At 44.2% G+C, this 22,029-nt stretch overlaps 1 protein-coding gene across 4 annotated transcripts in view; it reads right to left on the bottom strand.

Annotated features, from left to right (window-relative positions):
* LOC105898242 (voltage-dependent R-type calcium channel subunit alpha-1E) overlaps nucleotides 1-22,029 on the bottom strand; it is a 130,568-nt gene that overhangs the window by 6,640 nt on the left and 101,899 nt on the right. For 2 of the 4 annotated variants that reach the window (XM_031575501.2, XM_031575502.2), the window contains 21 exons: nucleotides 21,151-21,210; nucleotides 20,707-20,813; nucleotides 20,229-20,240; nucleotides 19,503-19,599; nucleotides 18,247-18,407; nucleotides 17,711-17,848; nucleotides 16,852-17,053; nucleotides 14,691-14,855; nucleotides 13,720-13,830; nucleotides 13,407-13,490; nucleotides 13,171-13,287; nucleotides 12,809-12,874; nucleotides 12,587-12,678; nucleotides 12,080-12,254; nucleotides 11,686-11,813; nucleotides 10,553-10,649; nucleotides 3,188-3,293; nucleotides 2,955-3,062; nucleotides 2,395-2,495; nucleotides 2,007-2,113; nucleotides 1,546-1,678 (listed from right to left, as the gene is read on the bottom strand). In XM_031575501.2, coding sequence (XP_031431361.1) covers nucleotides 1,546-1,678; nucleotides 2,007-2,113; nucleotides 2,395-2,495; nucleotides 2,955-3,062; nucleotides 3,188-3,293; nucleotides 10,553-10,649; nucleotides 11,686-11,813; nucleotides 12,080-12,254; nucleotides 12,587-12,678; nucleotides 12,809-12,874; nucleotides 13,171-13,287; nucleotides 13,407-13,490; nucleotides 13,720-13,830; nucleotides 14,691-14,855; nucleotides 16,852-17,053; nucleotides 17,711-17,848; nucleotides 18,247-18,407; nucleotides 19,503-19,599; nucleotides 20,229-20,240; nucleotides 20,707-20,813; nucleotides 21,151-21,210 — 2,367 coding nt within the window. Of the gene's footprint in view, nucleotides 1-1,545; nucleotides 1,679-2,006; nucleotides 2,114-2,394; nucleotides 2,496-2,954; nucleotides 3,063-3,187; nucleotides 3,294-4,690; nucleotides 4,788-10,552; nucleotides 10,650-11,685; nucleotides 11,814-12,079; nucleotides 12,255-12,586; nucleotides 12,679-12,808; nucleotides 12,875-13,170; nucleotides 13,288-13,406; nucleotides 13,491-13,719; nucleotides 13,831-14,690; nucleotides 14,856-16,851; nucleotides 17,054-17,710; nucleotides 17,849-18,246; nucleotides 18,408-19,502; nucleotides 19,600-20,228; nucleotides 20,241-20,706; nucleotides 20,814-21,150; nucleotides 21,211-22,029 lie in introns of all 4 variants that reach the window. The other 2 variants (XM_031575500.2, XM_042708868.1) reach the window with 1 other exon arrangement.

The following is a 22,029-nucleotide window of genomic DNA, read 5'->3' as shown; positions in this document are numbered from 1 at the left end:
CAGCTGCCTCATTGGAAAAAATAAACAACTCAGGAAGACACAAACGAGAGAAGTCTGTGTTTACACAACACAGGTATGCCAGAAATAGCCATTTAAAAAAAATAAGTGAAAATAAATCCCACAAAGACAGCTGGCGCACTCCTCTCTTTGTGTCTGTTAGTTTTCAAGGGGAGAGACCTGTATACCTCTAACAGGCTTTGTCTGAGCCTGTAAGTGATCCCCCAACTCACTCATCACACTCATCACTCTCCACACATGCATTTCTCTGATGCATACTCAGCAAAACAGTACTCTACTTCTCTAAGACATACTCTTCAGCAGCCCCCTCCCCCCCAAAAAACAAACAGTACTCTACTTATCTAAGACATACTTTAAACCAAACAAAAAATTTAGAAACTCCTCAAGTAAGAAAGATCACACTTAACAAATGAACAACTACAGAAACAAATAGAGATGAACAGTGGGACGCCAATCCAAAGAGAAGATGCCATTGAGGAATGGTGAGTTGGAGTGAATGCATTGAGGACATGCAGGGTGTGGTTGTGTGTGTCCTTCCACTGGCATGGATGGGGAATAAGAGCGGCAAAGACACATGAATGGTGGTAATTGTCAGGATGTGGGCGGGGGGAAGGGTGAGGTTCTGTGGAAACATGCACACTACCATTTGTTTATGTGGTGTGCATGACTGTCCTTCATAATCGGCTCAGGAGACAATTAGACCAGGAGCTACAACATGCCACAGAGTATATAATTTAGAATCTGGAGATGGTGTGCTTACTTAAGTTGTTTATTGTTTGTTCATTTCACAATCTGTGAACACCTCTACTTACAACGTATAACAATGCAACCTTGATCTTGTGTCCTCCAGGTATATAGATAATGAGTTGGACAGTCTGATGAATTCTAAATATTTTTAAAACAGTAAATAAAATACCAGTTGTCACATACCAAACGTTTTTGTCCCAGTCCAGCTTCAACCATTGTATGATTAGTATGAGCTATCGGCATGTGCCGTAAAAGTGTGGGGGAGATGGATGCTTTGTGTTCGGACCCAGATGGCCAGGACTGATGGATGTGACATATCTTTTTTTACAGTGAGTGTGATGCCTGAGTAATGGGGGGCACTGGTGGTGACGCTTTGACATATCCCTTCGGACGAGACCTTGACGATGACAGGAACACATAGTGATTGCCCATCAAATCATCCATGACAAATCAGACATGAGAACCCACCCCCACTCAGAACCTTGGCCAGCCGCCTCTTAACCCGACAAGCATCCTTTGTGCAGAATGTTAACTATGACTACATTAGCCTGCTGGTGGTGATTGTGTTGACCAAGGTTAAATAAATGGTTACATTTACATGTAAAGACTACATCTACATAAAATCCATCTTTATTTCTTCTCAGTATACAAATCTGAATATTGTGAGCCATTTAAAACCATGATCCCTAAAGCCAACTGTATTCAGGTGAGTGTAATGTGTCTTAAAACCCATGAGACTTTGCAAATGCACTGAACTGCTATCTACACCCTTCATCTTACCATAGTGTGCAGGTGATGGCCATGATAGTGGTGGTGATATGGTTCTTCCTCCTCCTCCTCCTCATCATGGCATGGAACAGGCGGCATGAACAACTCCTGGGGAGACATGGGGCTCAAGGCCGCAAATCCGCCCCTGATCCACATGGAAGAAAGAGGAGTGAAGGAGAGGACCTGACTAAACCCAAACATGTCACAAAATGGCAAGGCTCACACACATATAAACACACACTGCTGCTAGCGCTAACACCTGTACACACACATATACATACATTTAAATATGTGGGGACATAAACACACACACACACACACTTACACACTACACACACACACACACACACACACACACACATACAGGGACACATACATTTGTGGACTCACACACACACACATACATACAGGGACACATAAATATGTGAGGACACACACACACACACACACACACACACAAACCCTATGCTTACAGGGCAGAGCCAGTGCTGTGAGCAAGGAAGGGCAGGGCTTTGGCATTGCTGAGAATGTCCTGAGGCAGAGAGGAGGCGTCCATGCGCTGGAACATGGGCGCATGTTTCTGCAGGGAATGAGGGAGACAGTAGATGAGGGACATGGCATTAAGACAGATCATCACCACAGCATCCTGCTGAATGCACTTCAGATACATCCATTTCCGATCTCTCATACTCAAAACTCAAAGGATTAAAGGATCTTTCAAAATGGCAAATCTCAGCTTTTGCTAATAATCTATAAATGCCAGTGTGGGTGAGTGAGGAACAAGGACAATGTGCAGTGAAGATAAGAAAAATATATGAATTAGAGAAGTAATGGGGAAAAATGAATTAACATCAGTGGCACCTGGTCTTCCAGCTGCTGTCTTAACTTCTTGGCTTTACTCTGTTTGTAGTAGTCCATTATCATCATGGCTGCATAGATCTTACCAATAGTCATGTCCCCGGCTGAAACAACACAGTGTTAAAAGAGTGAGATGCTGTTAAAATGGCTCTGCAAGCAATAGCAAGCAAGACTGCTAAATCAGGTGTACATAATAATACGTTCTACATAATATTGTTTTCAGTTTTCCAGTTGTTGAAAACCAGATCTTTTCTGGTGGTGACAAACTGTTTACAAAAATCCTTACACAAATTCAACTGTGTCTAATAAGTTGGAAGTTTTGCAACAACTTACTTTGTCCAGCAAAAAGACTGTGCATAAGGCACTAAAACTTTATATTTCTATATTCAAGATGTGTCTTCTTGGAACTGAAAATTCTTCAGGTCTATAAAGAGCATTTTAAAATACAGCGAATTCATCACTTTTACAACCATATGTCGAATAACCTTCAAAAATGCAGAAATCTAGCCAAGAGATGTTCTGGAATACATTATCCATACTGCAAGCCTGTTCAATGATCTCACCTTTGTGAATAGGCACCAGCAGGTCCAAGGCCTTCTGGGAGAGATTTGGCCAAATAACACTGATTTCCTTCTGCAGGTCCATGTCCATCTGGATCCTGTCCTCTCCCCCTGCATATCAGACAAGAAGTCACTGGGGTACTTGTAATTACATGTGACTAAGGAGCTGGTTATTAAATCACAGACTGCTATGGCTGGAACTGGGGGAAAGTGTTGTGTGTTGTGTTGTGTCTGACCTCGGGCGATCTTGACCTCGAGGGCGGTGCGGATTAGGGCCATGAGCGTGGAGGTGAAGTGAACGGCCATCTCCTCGTCCACAGGCATGTTCATCAGCACCAGCCTCTGTGGAGGCGTGGAGGCGGCGCCACCGGAGGGGGTTCAGAGAGACACATACATGTAAGAGCCCAGCACTGGCCAGCTATCACTACTGTTAATAATCACTACTATTAACTTCATGTTTCAAATTCTATCTCTTTAGTAATATGTATATACTGTAAGTACATCTACTTTTATATATACCACATGAAATCCTGAAATGTTTGTGGTCAGATAGACAGCTAATTTCTGATATAGGTTAAACTCAGTGTTCTCATAAAAATGTTCTATGTATCTATGATCAATCACTATATATCGGAGGTTATATAAGCATTAGGACAACTTAAGAACCAGAATCAAGGACTAGGCCACAGGTGAATGGATGGAAGGAATGCAATACAGACAATTATGGCAAGGCTCTAAGACAACGTTAAGCAGCATTCCTCAAACCTGTCACAGTTTGACCCTTTTTTAAAGATGAATTTGTTGGTATTGTTTGATTGACTTGATAGGTCACTGTGATCTCTATCGCCATTCAGAGTAAAGTATCCTTCAAATATGCGAAGCTGGCCCTCACTCAGGCCCATGACTTGAGGAACCCTGCATTAGTGCCATGCACCAAAGAGGTACATAATGAACAGAGGAGGAGAAAGTGGTAGGGAAGAGAAGACAGGGTCATGCAGAGGAAGGGGTGAATAAACGCCATCTAAAAGTAGCCCAAATGTGGCCTCAATGTGTGAAGACTGGAAACATGACAGTTATGGGGCAGAGGCTGTTGCTGGCTTTCTTAGTTTTGTGTTTTTTTGACCCATAAGAAGTGGAGAAAAAATGCCATGCTTATATTAATGCTTATATTCACTACTGAGCTGCTATGTGACATCCAACACGTTGTCAATTTCAGAAGCAGCACAGAGATCTGACATAGAGAATGCACTACACACACAGCAAACATGTTAACATCTGGACGAGAGTTTAGACAGTGAGAATGGGGTTACATTTGTTCTAAGGAAGGGGGAGCGAAGGGCAGGTTTGAAAGCACAGGAAACAAGACATTTACATTGCTGGTCTCCCCTCTTGTATGCATAACTACTTACAGTATATGGATGTTTTTGAGAAAATCTCGGTGCTGAATTTTACAAAAATCAAACAACCAAGCAAGCAAAACAAATAAACAAACACGGAAGAACAAAGAGCAGCTAACGACTGAAAGACAACAAAGCTTACGAATTATGCTAATCTTCTCACAAGCCTTTTCAGCATGTTGTGCCAGATGCAGGTTAAACAAACGGTCTAACTCCATTGATCAACAAAAGCTTGCGTGGTATGTGAACTCTATCGGCATTGTTTCATTTACTGTGTCTGCATAGACTAAGAATGACACTATACAAAAAAAGAATAAAATAAAACAAGTATGCTCAGACTACCTTATAAGCAACTTTGGATGGACATTTCTTGCCCAGGCCAAGAGGTGGAGACATGTGCGTCAGCATCTCGTACATGTCATTGTAATGAATACGGCCACTGGGAGAGGAGGAGGAGGAGTTGGGGAGCGATGAAGATGAGGAAGAGAACGAGGAGAAAGAGGAGAAGGGGGGCCGGGGAGAGGAAGGGACGGAAAAGGTGGAAAGACAAGGTAAACATTCCGGAAAAAAAAGACAAAAGAAGGGATAAAGGGAAGAGGGAAAAGAGAGAGGAGGATTATTTAATGCACGCCCATACAAAGGGAGACAAAAAACAAACAAGGGTTGAAGGGGAAAAAGCAAAAAACAAGGATCAAATTCAAAAATGAAAAAAAAAAAACAGGTTGTTGTGTTTCTATGCGCAGCCGTCATAGAAATCGCTGAGGAGAGAAGCTGGTTGTTTGTAGGTATGAACAGAGAGATGATAGGTGGCACTCTGGGGGCTGGAAGAACGGGGTGGGGTGGCGAAGGGGGAGGAGAGGTGTGGCTGTGAGAAACCCAAAAGGTGTGTGGTGGTGGTGTAGGGTGAGGTTGGGTTGGGTTGGGGGGAGGACACTTTGTGGAACCATCCACGCCAAAAAAACACACCAATCACCAGCTCAGGCCAGAAGAGCACACAAGTCCACAATGACAGTAATTTAGAAGCACACCCAGAACTAGTGGAGGCGTGGGGGTTGTTCTATTTCGTTTCTCCTGTTTACAGCACTGGATTTCCATCGCACGTACGTGCAGGTCGAGTGTTAATACCAACAAAGTCACCTGTGACCTGGGTGACGTCCTCAATGTGCACCAGCACAAAAGGCCGGCCCACCCAGGAAGCGCCCTCTTGCATCTTCTCGCGGAAGCAGGTCAAATTTTCATTCGAGGTAGACGCGGGTAGTTTCGTTACCCATCATGGTCGGGGCAGTGGATATTTCACCCTCCGAGAAACTGCGTTACTCGAAGTTTGTTTTCTTAATTGAGGTGTAGCCTGGGCCGGAGCGGCCTCGCTCACTACGGCACAGGTTGAAATGAACCCAGTCGAACGGTGCTCTCGCCGGTATTCTCTGGGTGCAGTGCCCTCAGTATTGGTCAGTTAAAACGCTACCCGGCAGGCTACGGCCATATTGGGTGAGTATGTTCACAGGCGGAAAAGGTAAGTATTAATATTGGGCCGTGTGTAGTATTCACCCTCGGGTAATTGTTTAAGATACATTGGCCTTACAACTGATAATTAAACCCACTTGTTGCGCGAGTTGGAAGTTCCTCGCATAGTAATTGTTCTGTACCGTTGTGGTAATTAGAACCGTATGTTGGAGCTGCGAATTTTCGCCCTCAAAAGACTGCGATTAGCATCATAAATCAATGGCGGATAATCCAACAGAGTTTTCCTCTACTATTTGTGCCGTTTGTAGTGTTCACGCTCGGATACGGCAGTAATGGGTTAAGAGGCATAGTCAGTATAGGTGTTTCTCGCCTTACAACTGATAATTAAACCCACTTGTTAAGCAAGTTGGAAGTTCGCATAGTTTGGTTTTGTACCGTTGTTGTTATAAAGTTGCAAGCGGTGTTCTCGCCATAAGCATTCAATTAAGTAAACAAACAGGATTTCACTCCTGTCGACTTGGGTTAACGCTAGAAGCGTTTACCTACTGATTGGTGACCAGTGTTGTACCTGAACGCATTAATTGAGCGAAAGTTCATGAACTCGTTCATAATTTTGGTAAACATGAACTGAACGTAGCCTACTGTATTAGGCTACTGCTGATGAACGATACTGTGAACTGCACGTTCACTCTTTTTAAATTTTCGTTCAATAAGGCAGATTTCTAGAGACTTCCAGGCGAAAGACACACCAGTTACAGTCCTGTATCCAGGATTGCCAAACCAGTCAATGCTGTGTGTGCTTTCTTCTACTGTCTATGGCTGTCAAGTGAGGCGCCGAAGTGCGTAGAGGCCGAGAGCGGTATTGCAGACAGATAGAGATTTAGACAATTTAAGCTCACGACATATTGAGAAAAAAAAAAAAAAAAAAAAAAACAGAACTACAGGTAGTTCATTTTTTTTTGGGAGCGGTGAACTTAGTTCGAGATTTTCAATTATATACTATGAACTGAACTAGTTCATTTTAAAATGTGTGAACACTGAACTGAACTGGTTGATGTAGAAAGTGAACTTTCCCAACATGGTTGGTGAAGGCGTGTTCTACGCCCTGCAATTTCAGTTCCAAAGCATCTAATTTTGGTAACTGTTAACGAGCGTGTCCGCTCTTAAACGGAAGCCTACCTTACGTAATGTAAGAGAGATCCTTGCTGTGATCAGGTGGTTAATATTGAGGCTTGGTCCATAATAGACTGCCTAGTTTGAGCGGGTGATTGTTCTCCACCCCGCAAATTTCAGTTGTTCAGCATTCATTATTTGGTTTCAGATGACTGTGTAGAGGAGTGTGTTCGCTCTTAGACAGTAACTATCTTGTATAGCAGGGCCTAGCGTTATTCGCTAAGGCTGCTGGTAAGATATCACTCCTATAAAAGATAAATAAATCTATGTATAGATATTGCAACATGTTCATTACATGGGCTGATTGCCGGGCCCCTCTTGAGCGGCACGGGGATGCAGTGCCATGTCTCCTAAGCAATGCAAATGCCGGAGGCCTGATTCCCGGGAAACCTCTGGTGGGGGCAAACGCAGGAAGATTGATCCGCTTGCCCGGAAGGTAGGCACTTTGACTTTGGAGTTCGCAGAGATAAAGACTCTGCTTCTAAATCTGCAACAACCGGCTGCACAGCCTGCTAGTGCTCTAGCTACAACGGCTGCAGAGATGCTCCCTCCAATACTGTCGCCAGCTTTTGAGATCCTCAAGGAGGATGTTCTCTCCACCAGGGCTTCAGTGAGGCCCCTGTTACTCTCATCCCAGTTCCCAGTCGAGGGGAGAGGCCCTCAGAGAATCAGCATTTCTGATCTCCTATGCTACCAGGCTAGGGCTAAAAATAAACCAGGAAGAGAGCTCCCGGTTGCCCAGTCAGCAGATCGCCTTTAGTGGCATCCAGCTAGACTCACGGCTGATGGTTGCTACCCCCTCTCAACAACGGGTCAACAACACCCTCAAGCTCATCAGTCATTTCAGGAGAGGCAGGGCTCTGGCCCTCAAATCATATCTGAGACTGCTGGGGATGCTCACAGCGGCCTCATCGGTGGTCCCTTTAGGCCTTCTGTCAATTGCGGCCTCTTCAAATTCCGCTGAACGATCTTGGCTTGCACCTCACTTGTCACAGGCACAAGCTGGTCAGAGTCACTTCCAGTTGCCTTGCAAAGCTACGCCCGTGGAGAGGAGAGACATCTCTCACCCAGGGGGTCCCCTTGGGCTCCATACCTTCTCGCAGAGAAGTGGTGGCCACCGATGCTTCTCTGGCAGGGTGGGGAGCTGTATGGCAATGCAGGACTGTCAGAGGTCTCTGGAGTCCTTGGCAGCAGGAACAACACAAATGTATTGGAGCTGCAGGCTGTTCTGCTGGCGCTCAAACAGTTTCTTTCGAGTAGGAAAGCATGTCCTGGTAGGAACAGCCAACACATCAGTGGTCTACCAGGTAGACCACCAGGGGAGCACAAGGTCCAGACAATCCTCGAGGCTGACCCAACAGCTGTGGTTGTTGGCGTATCCTCAATGCATTTGCCAGGGCAATGCATTTGCCAGGCATTCAAAACACGGCCGAGGATTTGTTATCCCGGCAGCACCCACCTCCTGGGAAATGGAGGCTGCATCCACAAGTGGTGGAAGCAACCTGGCAGAGATAGGGCAAGGCAGGGGTGGATCTCTTCGCCTCACAGTCGACGACGCACTGTCCCCTCTGGTTTTCTCGGAGGGAATCTATAAGCCCCTTGGGCCAGGATGCACTGGCCCATGTGTGGCAAAATTAGCTGCTGTACGCCTTCCCCCCACTACCACTGATCCTGCCCACTCTGGGAAGGATCCTCAGAGGGAATCATAAGGAGTTACTAATAGCCCCCAAAAGGCCGGGAAGTGTGTGGTTCCCAATCTTGCACAGATTACTAGACGGGGAGCCGTGGTGCCTCCCTGTGAGGCTGGACCACCTCTCACAGCTGGGGGGGTCGAATCTGGCACCAGCTCGTCTGCAGCTTTGGGTCTGGCCTCTGAAGGGCCAGAGCTATTGTTAGGGTCATGTGACCCAGTGGTTGTATAGACCATCCACAGCTCCCGGGCACCCTCCACCAATGCGCTGTACGCTAACAGGTGGAGGTTTTTGTTTTCCTTGTGAGTGGTGCCAAGCACAGAAGCAGGACCCGACACAGTGTCCTGTACCGGTGGTACTCCGCTTCTCCAGTCTCGTTTTGATGGAGGCCTCCACCATCAAAGTATATGCAGCCGCCATCTCGGCCATGCACAGCAGGGTCCCATGTGCTAGTGACCCACTTCCTTAGGGGTGCTCAATGACTAAGGCCGCTTCAGCGAAGCCCAGTGCCCTCTTGGGACTTGCCTATAGTCCTAGATGCACTCTGTCAGTCCCCATTTGAACCTCTTGAGTGGGTGGGATTGAAATGGCTGTCTATAAAGACCGCTTTTCTCTTGGCCATGGCATCGGCTAAACGAAGGCCAAGCCAAGAATGCCTATATTGAAACCCTGGAGGCACAGGGGTAACTTGTGGCCGAATCCGGCCTTTCTTCCAGAGAGGTTTCATCATCCTACACAAACCAGCCCCTCAGTCTGGCTGCTTTTGAGCCCCAGCACAGGAGGATGAGCAGGGACAGAGCACCTACCTGTGGTGCCCAGTGAGAGCACCAAGGGCTTATATTGATATGACTGTGGAATTCCGCCAGTCTAATTCACTGTTTCTCTGTCATTCAGGACAGAGGAGAAGGCACAGCTTATCCAAACAACGTCTATCACGTTGGATTGTGGACGTTATTATTTGTGCCTATAGGAGCAGTAGCCTCCCGGTCCCTCAGGTCCGAGGTCACTCAACTAGGAGTGTATGTACATCGTGGGCGGCCCTAAGAGGTGTCCCCCTTTCAGATATCTGTACAGCTGCATCATGGGCATCAACCTGCACATTTGCAAGGTTTTATAGGGTTAACGTGGTCCCTCATAACCCAGTGGCAGCAGCTGTTCTTCCTACTTCCTTACAGCGGGAGTAAGGTAAGATTTCCTCGTGACTTTGTTGGTATTAGTCATCCAGTGCTGTAAGCACCGCCTCTGGCGGTCAGGAGAAACGAAATAGAACGAAGGTTACGTATGTAACCATGGTTCTATGAGTTTCGGATGACCGCCAGACCTGGGCAGTCACTCGGAATCTGCACGACAAGATTGCCAAGAGGGCGCTTCCTGGGTGGGCCGGCCTTTTGTGCTGGTGCACATTGAGGACGTCACCCAGGTCACAGGTGACTTTGTTGGTATTAACACTCGACCTGCACGTACGTGCGATGGAAATCCAGTGCTGTAAGCACCACCTCTGGCGGTCATCCGAAACTCATAGAACCGTGGTTACATACGTAACCTTCGGTTTATTTGCCAATCGTGAACGCCTCAGTTGCTTGATTGCGGTCATTTGGTGTGGATGCCACTGAAAGTGCCGTCTCACTGCCCTGCAGCACCCTGCACTGTCATTCTCTGGATGGAGAGGAGAGCGTTACCCCACCAGCTCCAACAGGCCAAGGGTGGAGAGGCAACCAGACTCAAACAAGGGGAAAGGGGGGTAGAGGGAGAACTCAGAGAAGGGGGGTGTGTGTGAGGAATTGGTGAAGGGGGGGTGGGGTGGGGGGCGGGGGGGGGGGGGGGGGGGTGAGGAGGAGGTCAGTAAGGGGATTTTGTGGGGGAGGGGGAGCCAAACCTTGCACGCCACCCTGTAGGGGCAATTCTTTCCAAAGCCCAAAGGGGGTGAAATTGCACGCACTACTTTGTACATCTCCTTATAGTGGAGCCTTCCACTGGAAAGCAAAATACATTCTGTTAGAGAGACAGGAGTTGGGTGCTAAACATATTAGAGCTGGATCAACTAAATGCTTTTGGTTGAATGAACAGACGTTGGCCCTGTGTAGCTCTTTAGGGGAGAACAAGTCCTTTGCATGCAAAAGAGTATATTTACCAAATTGCATGCACATCATTTACCTTATTTTAGTACAATAGGTTACGTGACATTGTGCTCTTTACAAAACAAACTCAATAAATCGTGGATGGTTAAAAATACAATAGATGTCTGCCCTGTTTGTGTAAACAGTTCAAAATTCAATTCAAGTGATTAATAACAGAACAGAAATTATTTCAAAACCATGTACACAGATATTGATAGCTACATACAATGTCATTACATCACAGTCATCATTGCATTACCATACACATCGCTTTGGACAAAAAATACCTTAACTATAACTACTATACTACTATACTATACTATACCATACTATAACATCAGGTAGTAATGGGTCTTACATTACCAATATTAAGTAGAGTTGGTACAAAACATTAAGTGAGATTTAAATGGGCAACATTTTTCTGTTATTGAAAAACGGTTTATAGATGTAACATACCGGCAAGTCATGTTTTATTTGTTAGACTCACAGATTTTAAACATTGCTCATGTGTTATGTACGTGGCGCTAATTCTCAGGGATCTCACAAAATCTCATGAATTTTCACACTCAATAGCATAGAATAATAATTACCAATAGTGCAATAGACTAACTGCTGTGCAGTGCAAGTGAGAGACTGTCATGTTCGCACTGTGTGGCCAACTATGTCTGCGTAGCATTTACAAGTCAGCAATATTTCAATGGGTCAATGTAATCCGATACAAAACATGAACTTTTCTCTTTCTCTTGTCACACATCTTTTTCTCTCTTTTTCAGCAACAACAACAAAAACCTACTGCAAGATCTCTATAAATTTGTATTGATGATGAACAGCTTAGGAGGAATGGCTTTGCGCTTTTTGGGTATAGCTGAGATAAACAGTAGCGGTTGCTCACCATGCAGCGCGGTCGTACTCGCCCCAGATGCGCACAAACTCATCCAGGTGATGGGGGCCCAGGATGGAGGAGTCTCGTGTGAGGTACTCAAAGTTATCCATGATGACCGCCACAAACAGATTCAGCATCTGAGAGGACGACACATGGAGGAAATCATGGATGGAAATGATTTAACTTTACTTTATTTAACTTAACTGTGTCACTTTTGTCAACATCATTAATTAGGAATGTTAACTGACAAAATAAAACAAAAATACTAATCCATCCAGATGTGTTGTATATGCAACCAAATGTCTGAATATATATATGTGTGTGATATTCTGCATAGTTTGTGTGTGTACTGGTACATCTCTCTTTCTCTCTCTCTCTCGTTCTCTTTCTCTCTCTCTCTCACCAGGAATGAGCTGAAGAAGATAAAGGCGACGAAGTAGAAGTAGGCGAAGTCTGTGCCGCAGCCTCCCTTGTGCTCGGTGGCCAGAGCCGGAGTGGAGATGGACAGGTCCTGCTCACAGTCCTGACCCCCCAGGCACGACAGCATGATCTCCTGCCACGACTCGCCCGTGGCACTCCTGCACGCAGAACACAGCTTAGAGCGAGAACTAAGACGTAGAGCAGCAGGTTAATTTCTTATTTATCACCTCTGGATCTTTCTATGAGTTGTCAGATTCACTCTCAGCACAACCTGCTTGTGCAGAACAACAGTTTAACAGAGTTATATGAAAAATAGCTAAAGATACTCCGGAAAAACTGCACAAAGTTGCCTGTTTTCACTTTAGAAAACCTTTTAGAAAACCTTACAGTTTTCTAAGCCCCAGAAGACAGCTTGAGGAAAGATGAAAACAGGTTGTGATTGACAGCTGCTCTGCAGGTTCACAGAGGGGAAATCAGTCTCCCATCGTACCTGAAGAGGAGCATCAGAGCGCCGAAGAACGTCTTGAAGTTGTTATGCTGGTTGATGTGAGTCTTCTCATCCAGCTTTATATTTCCAAAAACCTGTGTCAAGTTGGAGATAAATTAGTGAATAGGCATTTCTTGCCGGGTATGATTTGGATTTGGCACTACACCTGTTAAAAAGGAAAGTATACTGTATAAGATGTGATATATTGAAAGCAGCTCTGCTTACCTGCATTCCAATGATGGCGAATATGAAGAACAGCATGGCAATGAGCAGACACACATAAGGTAGAGCCTGAAAGAGAAGCCTTGTGTCAAATCACTGTCAATGTTGGTGATGATGATGTTGGTGATGATGAACATGGCAATGATATCCGTGATAATGACAAATTACTTCTTCTTGATGTTTGACATTGATACCAACCTAAAGTCCAATCTATCTATCTATCTATCTATCTATCTATCTATCTATCTATCTATCTATCTCTTATGTATGTATGTATGTATGTTTGTATGTATGGATGTGCATACGTATATTATCACATGCAAAGAATGACCATGGTGGGTGCCTGTACAAAAAGAACTACTGACCTTGAAAGATTGAACAAACGTCCAGAGGAGGATGCGTATGGTGTAGCCCTGCCTGAGCAACTTAATCAGCCGAGCTGCTCTGAAGAGCTTCAGGAAGCTCATGTTGACAGCTCCGGACTGACAGGGAGAAGAGATCAGAAGAGGCAACGACACGACAGTTGGGTTTAAAGAGAGCCTTTGAAATATCCTGCATTAAATTACAGGCGAACTGGGGAATTTAGAACATTTGTTTTTACCTGCAGGTCCACCACTACAATTTCAGTGATGCTGCCAAGGACAGTAATGAAGTCAAATATGTTCCACGTGTCCCGAAAGTAGTTCTGCAACGGAACAAAAAGGTTACTGTATAAGTGATATAATAAATAATATAATGCTAAAGTAAGATTAGTTTTGAAAGCTCAACAGGTGCTATGGTCAAACAGATCCTTATGTAAGGATCACACAAGGAATAGCATAAATTAAATGATATCCATGGAATATTTCAACACAGAGGTTTTACCCAGGCCCTGCATTGACATGTTCTGCTGCAGAGGTTTCCCCAGTGCTTACCAGGAAGCCGAAAGCCATGATCTTGAGCACACACTCCACAGAGAAGAGCACGGTGAACGCTGTGTTCAGGTGCTTTAAAACTGTATCATATGCCGGTGGAGCTGAATAGTACTACAGACACAAATAGGGAAAGAGAGAGAAAGAGAGGGGGGGTGAGGAAGGGGTATATTTTATATATTACAAATAAAAGGGAAATAAAGATGTATATGGAAAGGAGAGAGTGAGATACAGTCCAATGACAAAGGATAGAAAGCAGGATGGATATCAAGAGCAGAAAGACAAGAAAGAGAGCAGAGTGAGTGTACTGCACGGGGCATTACTGTGACCTAAAGTGACATCCATGAACTCATCTTAACCACAGATGCACGGAAACACCCCAGCTTGCCAACATCCCCTCATCACACAAGCATATCTGACATGTAACTGCACCCCCAGCGCATCTGATGCTGCCAAGCTGGGTGGCAACATTTACTTTAACATAGGTGTGGAAACAGCTGTCAGACAGACAGCTAGCAGACACATACAGCAAACGCCATCAGCCATAAACAGGGCTCAGTCTATTAGGTAGACAGAGGTAAGCTAATGCCTGAATGTTAAATAAAGACTAGAGGCTATAGATCAATATCTAATGGCCAGTGAGTCACACTCATTTGGATAAGGTGATTTGGAGTCTCCAAACCCTGGGAGCTCTTTCAAGGACTACCTGGCCTATACATCTGGACATCTTGGACATACCTGTAGATTTTGCAACCAACAACTACATGTCTATAGTGAGCAGCATGATAAATATAACACCAAACTGTTTCAACTGGCTCTGAATTGAGATGTAATGGAAGGCCGATGTTTTTGCTAGGGGTTAAACGAGGTGATTGTGGAGACAGGGGGGCACCTGCTGGGGAACAAAGGCAATGGACTCAGCTCACATGGGGGAAGATGGAGGGGTGACCTTAAATGATCCGAGACAGACTCACCTTCATCATGAGGACTATGGTGTTGAGAGCGATCATGGCCAACACTGTGTACTCGAACGAAGGGGACACAACAAAGTGCCACAGTCGGTACTGGAAGGTCTGACGGTTCTGGGGCATGTAGCGGGTAAGCGGTTTGGCACCGATGGCAAAGTCAATACAGGCCCTCTGAGAGATAAGAGAAGCAAGAGGAAGACAGACACAAGGTGAGCTCAGTGGTATTACTGTCAAGGGGAAGCTTTAAAGGAGACGTATCTCTCCCTGGCTTGTGGCTTTTGATCCTGACATTTTGGGCAGAAAGCACAATGAGTCTGACTTTCAGCCCATGAGAAAAGGAAATCTAAAAAGAGATCTCCCTATTAGCTCCTTAGTTTCTCTTAGACAACAATGAGATTAAATGTGAGATTTAGGCCTGCATTTCCTGCTTCTCAGATTTCTATATGGACCAAATTTATCCCATGGTAGCAGCAATAAGTAGTTCTGTTCCAAAACTAGCAAGCTAACTAGCTAAAAGGCATGCAGAAACCTTGCAAACACCACCAACAGCCCAGTTGGCACTGACAGAAGCTTGCCAACACACTAACTGGTGTCTTTTGGCAGTATAGCTGGCAGTGTCATGCTGTGAAACTTTTCTTCCATTTTTGCAGGGTGTTGCAGTCCGGAACACAGAACTACATAGTGCATATTCTGTATGGCTAGTGGGAAGGACACAGGTGTTTATCTGTCCTTCACAGGACCATATGCTATCACAATGACTTTGAGGATGGTACCAAAACTAGTTGCCTATAAAACCATACCTGAAAAAGTGTAAAATTATTGCATAGTGTTGCTTTAAAGGAGAGATCAACAGGCCACAAATCATGCTCAATTTTTACTAAATGTTTAGACATGTCAATATTGCCTCGTCTGTTTCTCTGTCAAGACCACCTTGGTGTTTGGGGATGAGGCCCATATTTTCACCATGAAGTGCATTTAACTAGCCTAAGACAAGAGGACTGTTCAAAGCTGTTGGGAAAGGTAGCAAGGAGATATTTTTGTCAATTATGGTAGATTTTTAGAATAAAATGACTCATCTCATGTATGTCTCAAACTGTCTCTCATCTAGGTCACATCTAGGTTTCCTGAACAATCAAAGATCCATCTATGAGAACAAAGATTTTCCTATGGGACGTTACATCCTTTGTGAGAGTGGAAAAACAAGTGAACCCCCCCACCACCCAAACATATTCACTCTGGGTTCTGAGAGGCTTTGCTGGCTCTTGGAAGGGTTTGCATATGAGTGGAATTTTTGAAATAAGCCTGTGAGTGTCAATATTGATAGAGGGCAATGGCATTTAGGTGGGGAGACTATGCAATCTTTATGTGATGTCTGCATAGGTGTTCTAGACATTTCCATGGAAGACTGTGCCCCTTTTGCAACATTCGCTGTCAACTGAGCTGAGAAAGCGAGGGTCCTTGACTCAAGTGGTGCCGTTTTGAACCACATGCTACATTCCAGCATTAACCCATTGCCCTCACGCACAAACTGTGACAGTGTATGTTTGTGGAGCTAGTGGAATGTGAGGTTAAGTTCAAAAAGGAGACTTTAGAGGGGGGTCACCATAACCAGTGATGACAGAGGGAAAACAACATGGATCCGAGGGGAAGCCCTGGTCCTCCACCCTACATGCCTGAGAGGATGTGTGAGTAGCAACGGATTGAGTTTCTGTCAACTTTGCCTGTGTCCAGGGTTCACTGAGTGCACAGGTTGTGTAAAGTTGTGGGTATGTTACACAAGTGGGTGGAGAGAATATTGTGTGTGTGTGTGTGTGTGGGAGCTCATGGTATTGTTTGTGATACGAGGTTTGTGTATTTTTCTGTGTGAGTGTGTGTGAATGTAGGCCTATGTAAGTATTCATGTGCTTGTATGTGTGTTTGTCTGTGTCTTTACATGAATTTGCAAAGAACTGGGGGTATGACCACAGAGGTTTTCATTCCAAAGAAAACAATTATACCAGATGGCTGTACTAACTAGTTCCATTTTCCTGATCGAAAAGCTGTAAATGATCACACATAGCTGGTACAGTCATTAGTTGAGATGAGAACCATACCCTTCTCCCTTGCTGAGACCTGACCTGACCAGTAGTGAACAGTACTAGCATGTAAACTGTGTCTGCTCTGTCACCTCGTTCTTCTCCAGGCTGCACTCCTCCATCATCTTGTCACCCTGCTCCTGGAAGGTGATGATGATCAAAGCCACGAAGATGTTCACAAAGAAGAAGGGGAACACCACAAAGTAGACCACGTAGAAGATGGACATCTCCATACGGTTCCCCCGGCTGGGTCCGCGGTCCTCCTCGGTCACGTCCACAGAATGTTGCAGAACCCTGACAACCGGAGAATGTTACAATTGTTGGAACACATTTCTGATAACATTAGACATAACATCTTAAAAAACACAGCTGAGGTGCAAACTTTCTGGAGCACCCTACTGGTGAGACAGGGACACCCTTGCGTTTTAGGCACACTTTTCAAAACCTACTTAAACTGTAACTGTAACTGTACTTGACATCAAGTGCATACTGTAAAAGCATAACTATTACATGTCTTGGTAAGACATTATAGGAACTTGCTTTGTGGGTGGTTGACCAAAGAAAGAAAAAAGATCCCCAGTGTCCTATTTACAGACTATTGTGCTTCCTCCAACTGTTTAGGACATGGCACATATGAACCAAAATATCCTCCTTGGTATTGGTAAACATACTTGTGCCTCGCACTATGGGTTTCCACCCTAGAATTTCATAACTAGCATGTTCAGTGTCTGTCTTCCATTTACTGTATTATGCTTTTATTGAGCTCTGAAGACCACCAAGGGTTTTTCAGCCGTCCTCTGTCGTGTTCTTCCAACAACAGCTAATGTGACTTATGAGAGATGACAGGCTGGAAGGCAGGGCATTCATGAAGTGATGACATTTATGTCACATTTTACAGCAGCCATCAGCTCGTCTTATAAATGTTATTTTTATGATCATGTGAATACTCACTGCGGCCAGCCCTCTCCCGTGGAGACCGTAAAGAGGGTAAGCAGAGCCCAGACCACGTTGTCATAGTGAAAGTCGTGCCTCCTCCACTCCCTCTTTTTCACTTCCTTCTTGTATTTCTCGTAGTCGATGTAATATCCCCTAAAAGAGACATCATCACATGACACCACTCCTGGTCATCTTTGATTTGCTATCATCTTCATATGAGTACCCTTCATAATTAGGTACTGCTCACCTGATGATGAGGACGCAAGTGGAACAAAACCAGTAGACACAATAGTACACATAGTAGGCACGTTTGTACTTTATACTTAATATAAATCTGTTCAGTGTGAAAGGGAGAGATATACTCGTGGGACTGAGCTAAATCGTCCCTGACTCGGTCAAGGCTACTGAGCTTCCTCACGCATTAAAAAAACAATATCCCTTGGAGAGGGCACTAGAAAGAAACGGTTCACTGTATCCTGACTGCCAACATTACATATGGGGGAGGCCAGACAGATTTATAATTTAACACAGGCAGTCGAATGGATACCTACTGGCAGTCTTTCTCTGTGTCTTTGGAGCTGTCCGTGCAGTAGAAAAACTTCCCTTTGAAAAGCTGCACAGCGATGACGGCGAAGATGAACATGAAGAGCTTGTAGACGATGAGGATGTTGAAGACGTTCTTTAGAGAGTTGACCACACAGTCAAATACTGCCTGTAAAGGGGGGAGAGAGAGAGGGAGAGAGAGAGAGAGAGGGAGAGAGAGAGAAAGAGAAAGAGCGAGAGAACACCAATGAGTACTTACTGACCCAATCATAAACATCAATGGCTCTTTTAATCAGACAAAGAAGGGCCAGAGACTGAGAGGAATTGCCTGTGCATTACATTGTGAAGGAGGCTAGCCTCTCCATTTTAATTTATCAGGGAAATAATCTCAGACACTCCTCAAGGAGACTTTCAAGATAGAACTAAGGGAAGACCAACAACAGCATAAAACGTGTCTATGGCCTGAGGCTGTAGATGGAACTCATTTCAGTTTTCCTCTTAACCAAACAAGAGGCTCCTCATGTGTCCCTGTAGGTCATAATGAATGTGTCGGTGACCTCTACCGAAACAGACTTCATTTGGCTTTTATCTTCAAATGACTCTCTCTGAGGAGCACCATAGTGTGAATAGTTCTTTTGGGGTTCAAAGAATCCAGCAGGAGATAAAACAGTGATGCTTTGAGACAGCCAGAATTCCATACACATATTAGTCTTAGTAAATAATGAAAAACTGTTTTCACAATTTAATTTGATGTTTTGCAAGAGATCTTTCCTTTCTCTTACTCGTGACTCATGCCCTTCTCCAAGAACACAAAGATGTTCCAAACAGGGAGAAACGTGAAATGTGTGTTAAGCCACAAAAATGTGAAAACGTGACAGACTCGCTACAAGGTTGGGTGCTCTAATTTCTCGCCCTCCTCCATCAATCCCTCTGCTTGCACTCTAATGATTTTGGAAAGTCTCATTATGATTCCAGGGGGTGGAGAGAGAGAGAGAGAGAGAGAGAGAGACACTTCCTTTTAACAAAGAAAAGACTAAGCAAAGCGACAGAGATCTACTGTGGATAAAACACATATCTGAATTCTGAAATCGAAACGTGATAGTTCATTTGCCAAATGTTTCTTAACATAATGGCATTGCCATCGAAGTATCTTTGCTTAGAACTTTGCTTCAGTCTGGCCTTGAATCAATTTACTGTTCAAAATTATTGTTGAATATCATTTAAAATTACTTTATAACATTGTCACAGTAATATCACCAGTTACCTTTAGTTTAGGGAGTCTCTTGATGGTTTTCAAAGGTCTCAGGACTCGAAGGACTCGCAGAGATTTTATGGTCTTAATATCCCTTCCCTTATTATTTCTGTGGAAAGGCAATACAAAATGAATTCCCCCTTTTACAAAACAGATGACATGAATATTTACATAGAACTATAATGACGGATATGATGAAAAGCAACTGATAGAAGCAACAATATGTCTGGAGAACAGCATTTAGTATCCCTGCTGATAATTTAATATTACATCTATATCATCCTTTTAGTCACTGACGCAGTATGTTTGGAGTGAGAAGGACAACTGCATCACAACTATTCCTAAGCAGGCCAGATATCAACACTCAGTGGAGCTCAAATGTAATTTTAAAAGTGTACATGTGAACCTCTTCCCTCACAATAGACGTCCACTGTACAAAAACAATGACAGAAATATTAATGATAGAACTCTTACTATAATACTAATATAACTCTTACTATTCAGATGAAAGGAGTCTGAAGGGCCAGCAGTGTCTTATTTTTAGAATGCACTATAAACATGAAGGTCCAGTACAATTCAGCTGAATCAGTTCTGCTTTTCCAGTATATGTATGGTCCAAGCAAACCAGCAGCAACAACAACAAAAACAACAACAACAAAACCAAAGTATCTTTATGATGAGGGTTGAGAATGGGCTGGTGACGGAAAAGGAAATGAATACTGGGAAAGTGTTTTTTACCCCATCACATTCCTGGTGGCCCCGTCGAGACACAATCCATGGGTGCATCCACACAAAAAAGGAGAAAAAGATTGCAGAGATACATAATATATAAATAAATGTTTTTGTCCTTCACAAATCTTTCAGATGGATGCACTGTACTGGCACGTAGTTGCTTACGGACGAATCTAGTCACAGCCCTAGTCTAGTATCTTCATACACAGATGTAGAAGCAGAAGAAGAAGAAATAGAATTTAAATTGGCCAATTAACTAACACATTCATTGAATAATAGTATAACGGTTACATTAAAGATGGACCATTGGACCATCAAAATTATCTTTTCACTTTCAAAATCACATTAACCTCTAGACACAGTCATAGGTTCCTCCTAATGTAACCTTTTCCCCCCCATCTTTAGATGGTGCCACCAACCCACAGTAATTGGAGATAAACAACAACACCACTTGGCTCGGAGTTATCAATCCAGCTAGACTTACGTGAGAGCGAAGGCCACCAAGGCTCCGATCACTACTATGAAGTCCAGAATATTCCATAGATCTCGAAAGTAGGAGCCATCGTGGAGAATCAAACCTTGATCAATCATCTGTAACATCAACCCACACATTCAGCATGAATAAATACACATAACATAACACGCCATGCCGTGAAATGCCAACCTTGTTTGTGTATCCAATTCAATGAAAAGCATCAATACCGAGTATTGAGTTCAATAAAACACCCCGATGAGGCGAGATCACAAAATATAAGAGTAGCTCCAGATATAATTTGCCATTTTTTGCCACTGTAATTTGTTTTGAAAGGAGTTTTTGAAGGTTCATAATTGCCTGTTTGCCAGTGATGGATAGTCTTCACACAGAGACAGCCCAGCCCAGCCAAAGCTGTCTCAATGACTCAGTCATGTTTGGACACACACCACTCACCTTGATGATCATTTCAAAGGTGAACACTCCCGTGAACACATAATCAAAGTATCGCAAAACCTAAGAGGAAAAATTAAAGAAAAAAGGTTAGCCTCTAAAACAACAACAGCCTAAAACAGCCTCTACAACAACAAAAACATCATGCTTATCCAAATATGTAGGCAAACATGACATATTTGCCAATAGTTCCAACAGTAGCATACACTGCTTAGTAATAACAAAAACTATTTACTGACTCCCTCCACACCATGAGAGCAGAATTAATTTGATTTCATCAGCAGTAATTTAGAGACCTCGGACTTTCTGACAGTGCGACCTCAGTAAATTGCATTTCCAGGAAACTGGCTGCTGCTAACGATTAACACCCCCTCCGATATTTAATTTGCTTCTCTCTGCTTCCCCCCCCACCCAGTCTAATCAGCGTCAGTCATCACCATCTTAAGCGTATTCCTACCAGCTCTCCATGGGAGCTGGTAGCCAGGCACTTGGCTTGACTTTCATTTCTGCAGCTGTTGCTGTGCTGAATGTGTGTGTTTGTGTGTGTTTGTGTGTGTGTGTGCGTTTGTGTCTGTGTGTGTGAGAGAGAGAGAGATAGAGAGAGAGAGAGAGAGAGAGTGTGTGTGTGTGTGTGTGTGTGTGTGTGTGGCTGTTTGGAAACCTGTGGATTCAGATTTGCACTGATTGGCCTCTTCACTGTGGCACGAAGGCTCTTGAAAAAACAACATCATCACGAGAGAGCAAGAGCTACTCAAGAGCTACTCTAAATTTCTGAGGGTTTGTTTACAGAAACTCTGGGATTTGTTGCTGTACACAGGGCAGGCTGCAGGTGGTTATGAACACAGTGATATTGCACACACACACACACACACACACACACAC

Source organism: Clupea harengus, chromosome 10 (genome assembly GCF_900700415.2).
Source record: "Clupea harengus chromosome 10, Ch_v2.0.2, whole genome shotgun sequence".
NCBI lineage: Eukaryota > Metazoa > Chordata > Actinopteri > Clupeiformes > Clupeidae > Clupea > Clupea harengus.
The sequence above is the reverse complement of the archived record's forward strand: the minus strand, read 5'-3'. Positions and strand labels throughout refer to the sequence as shown.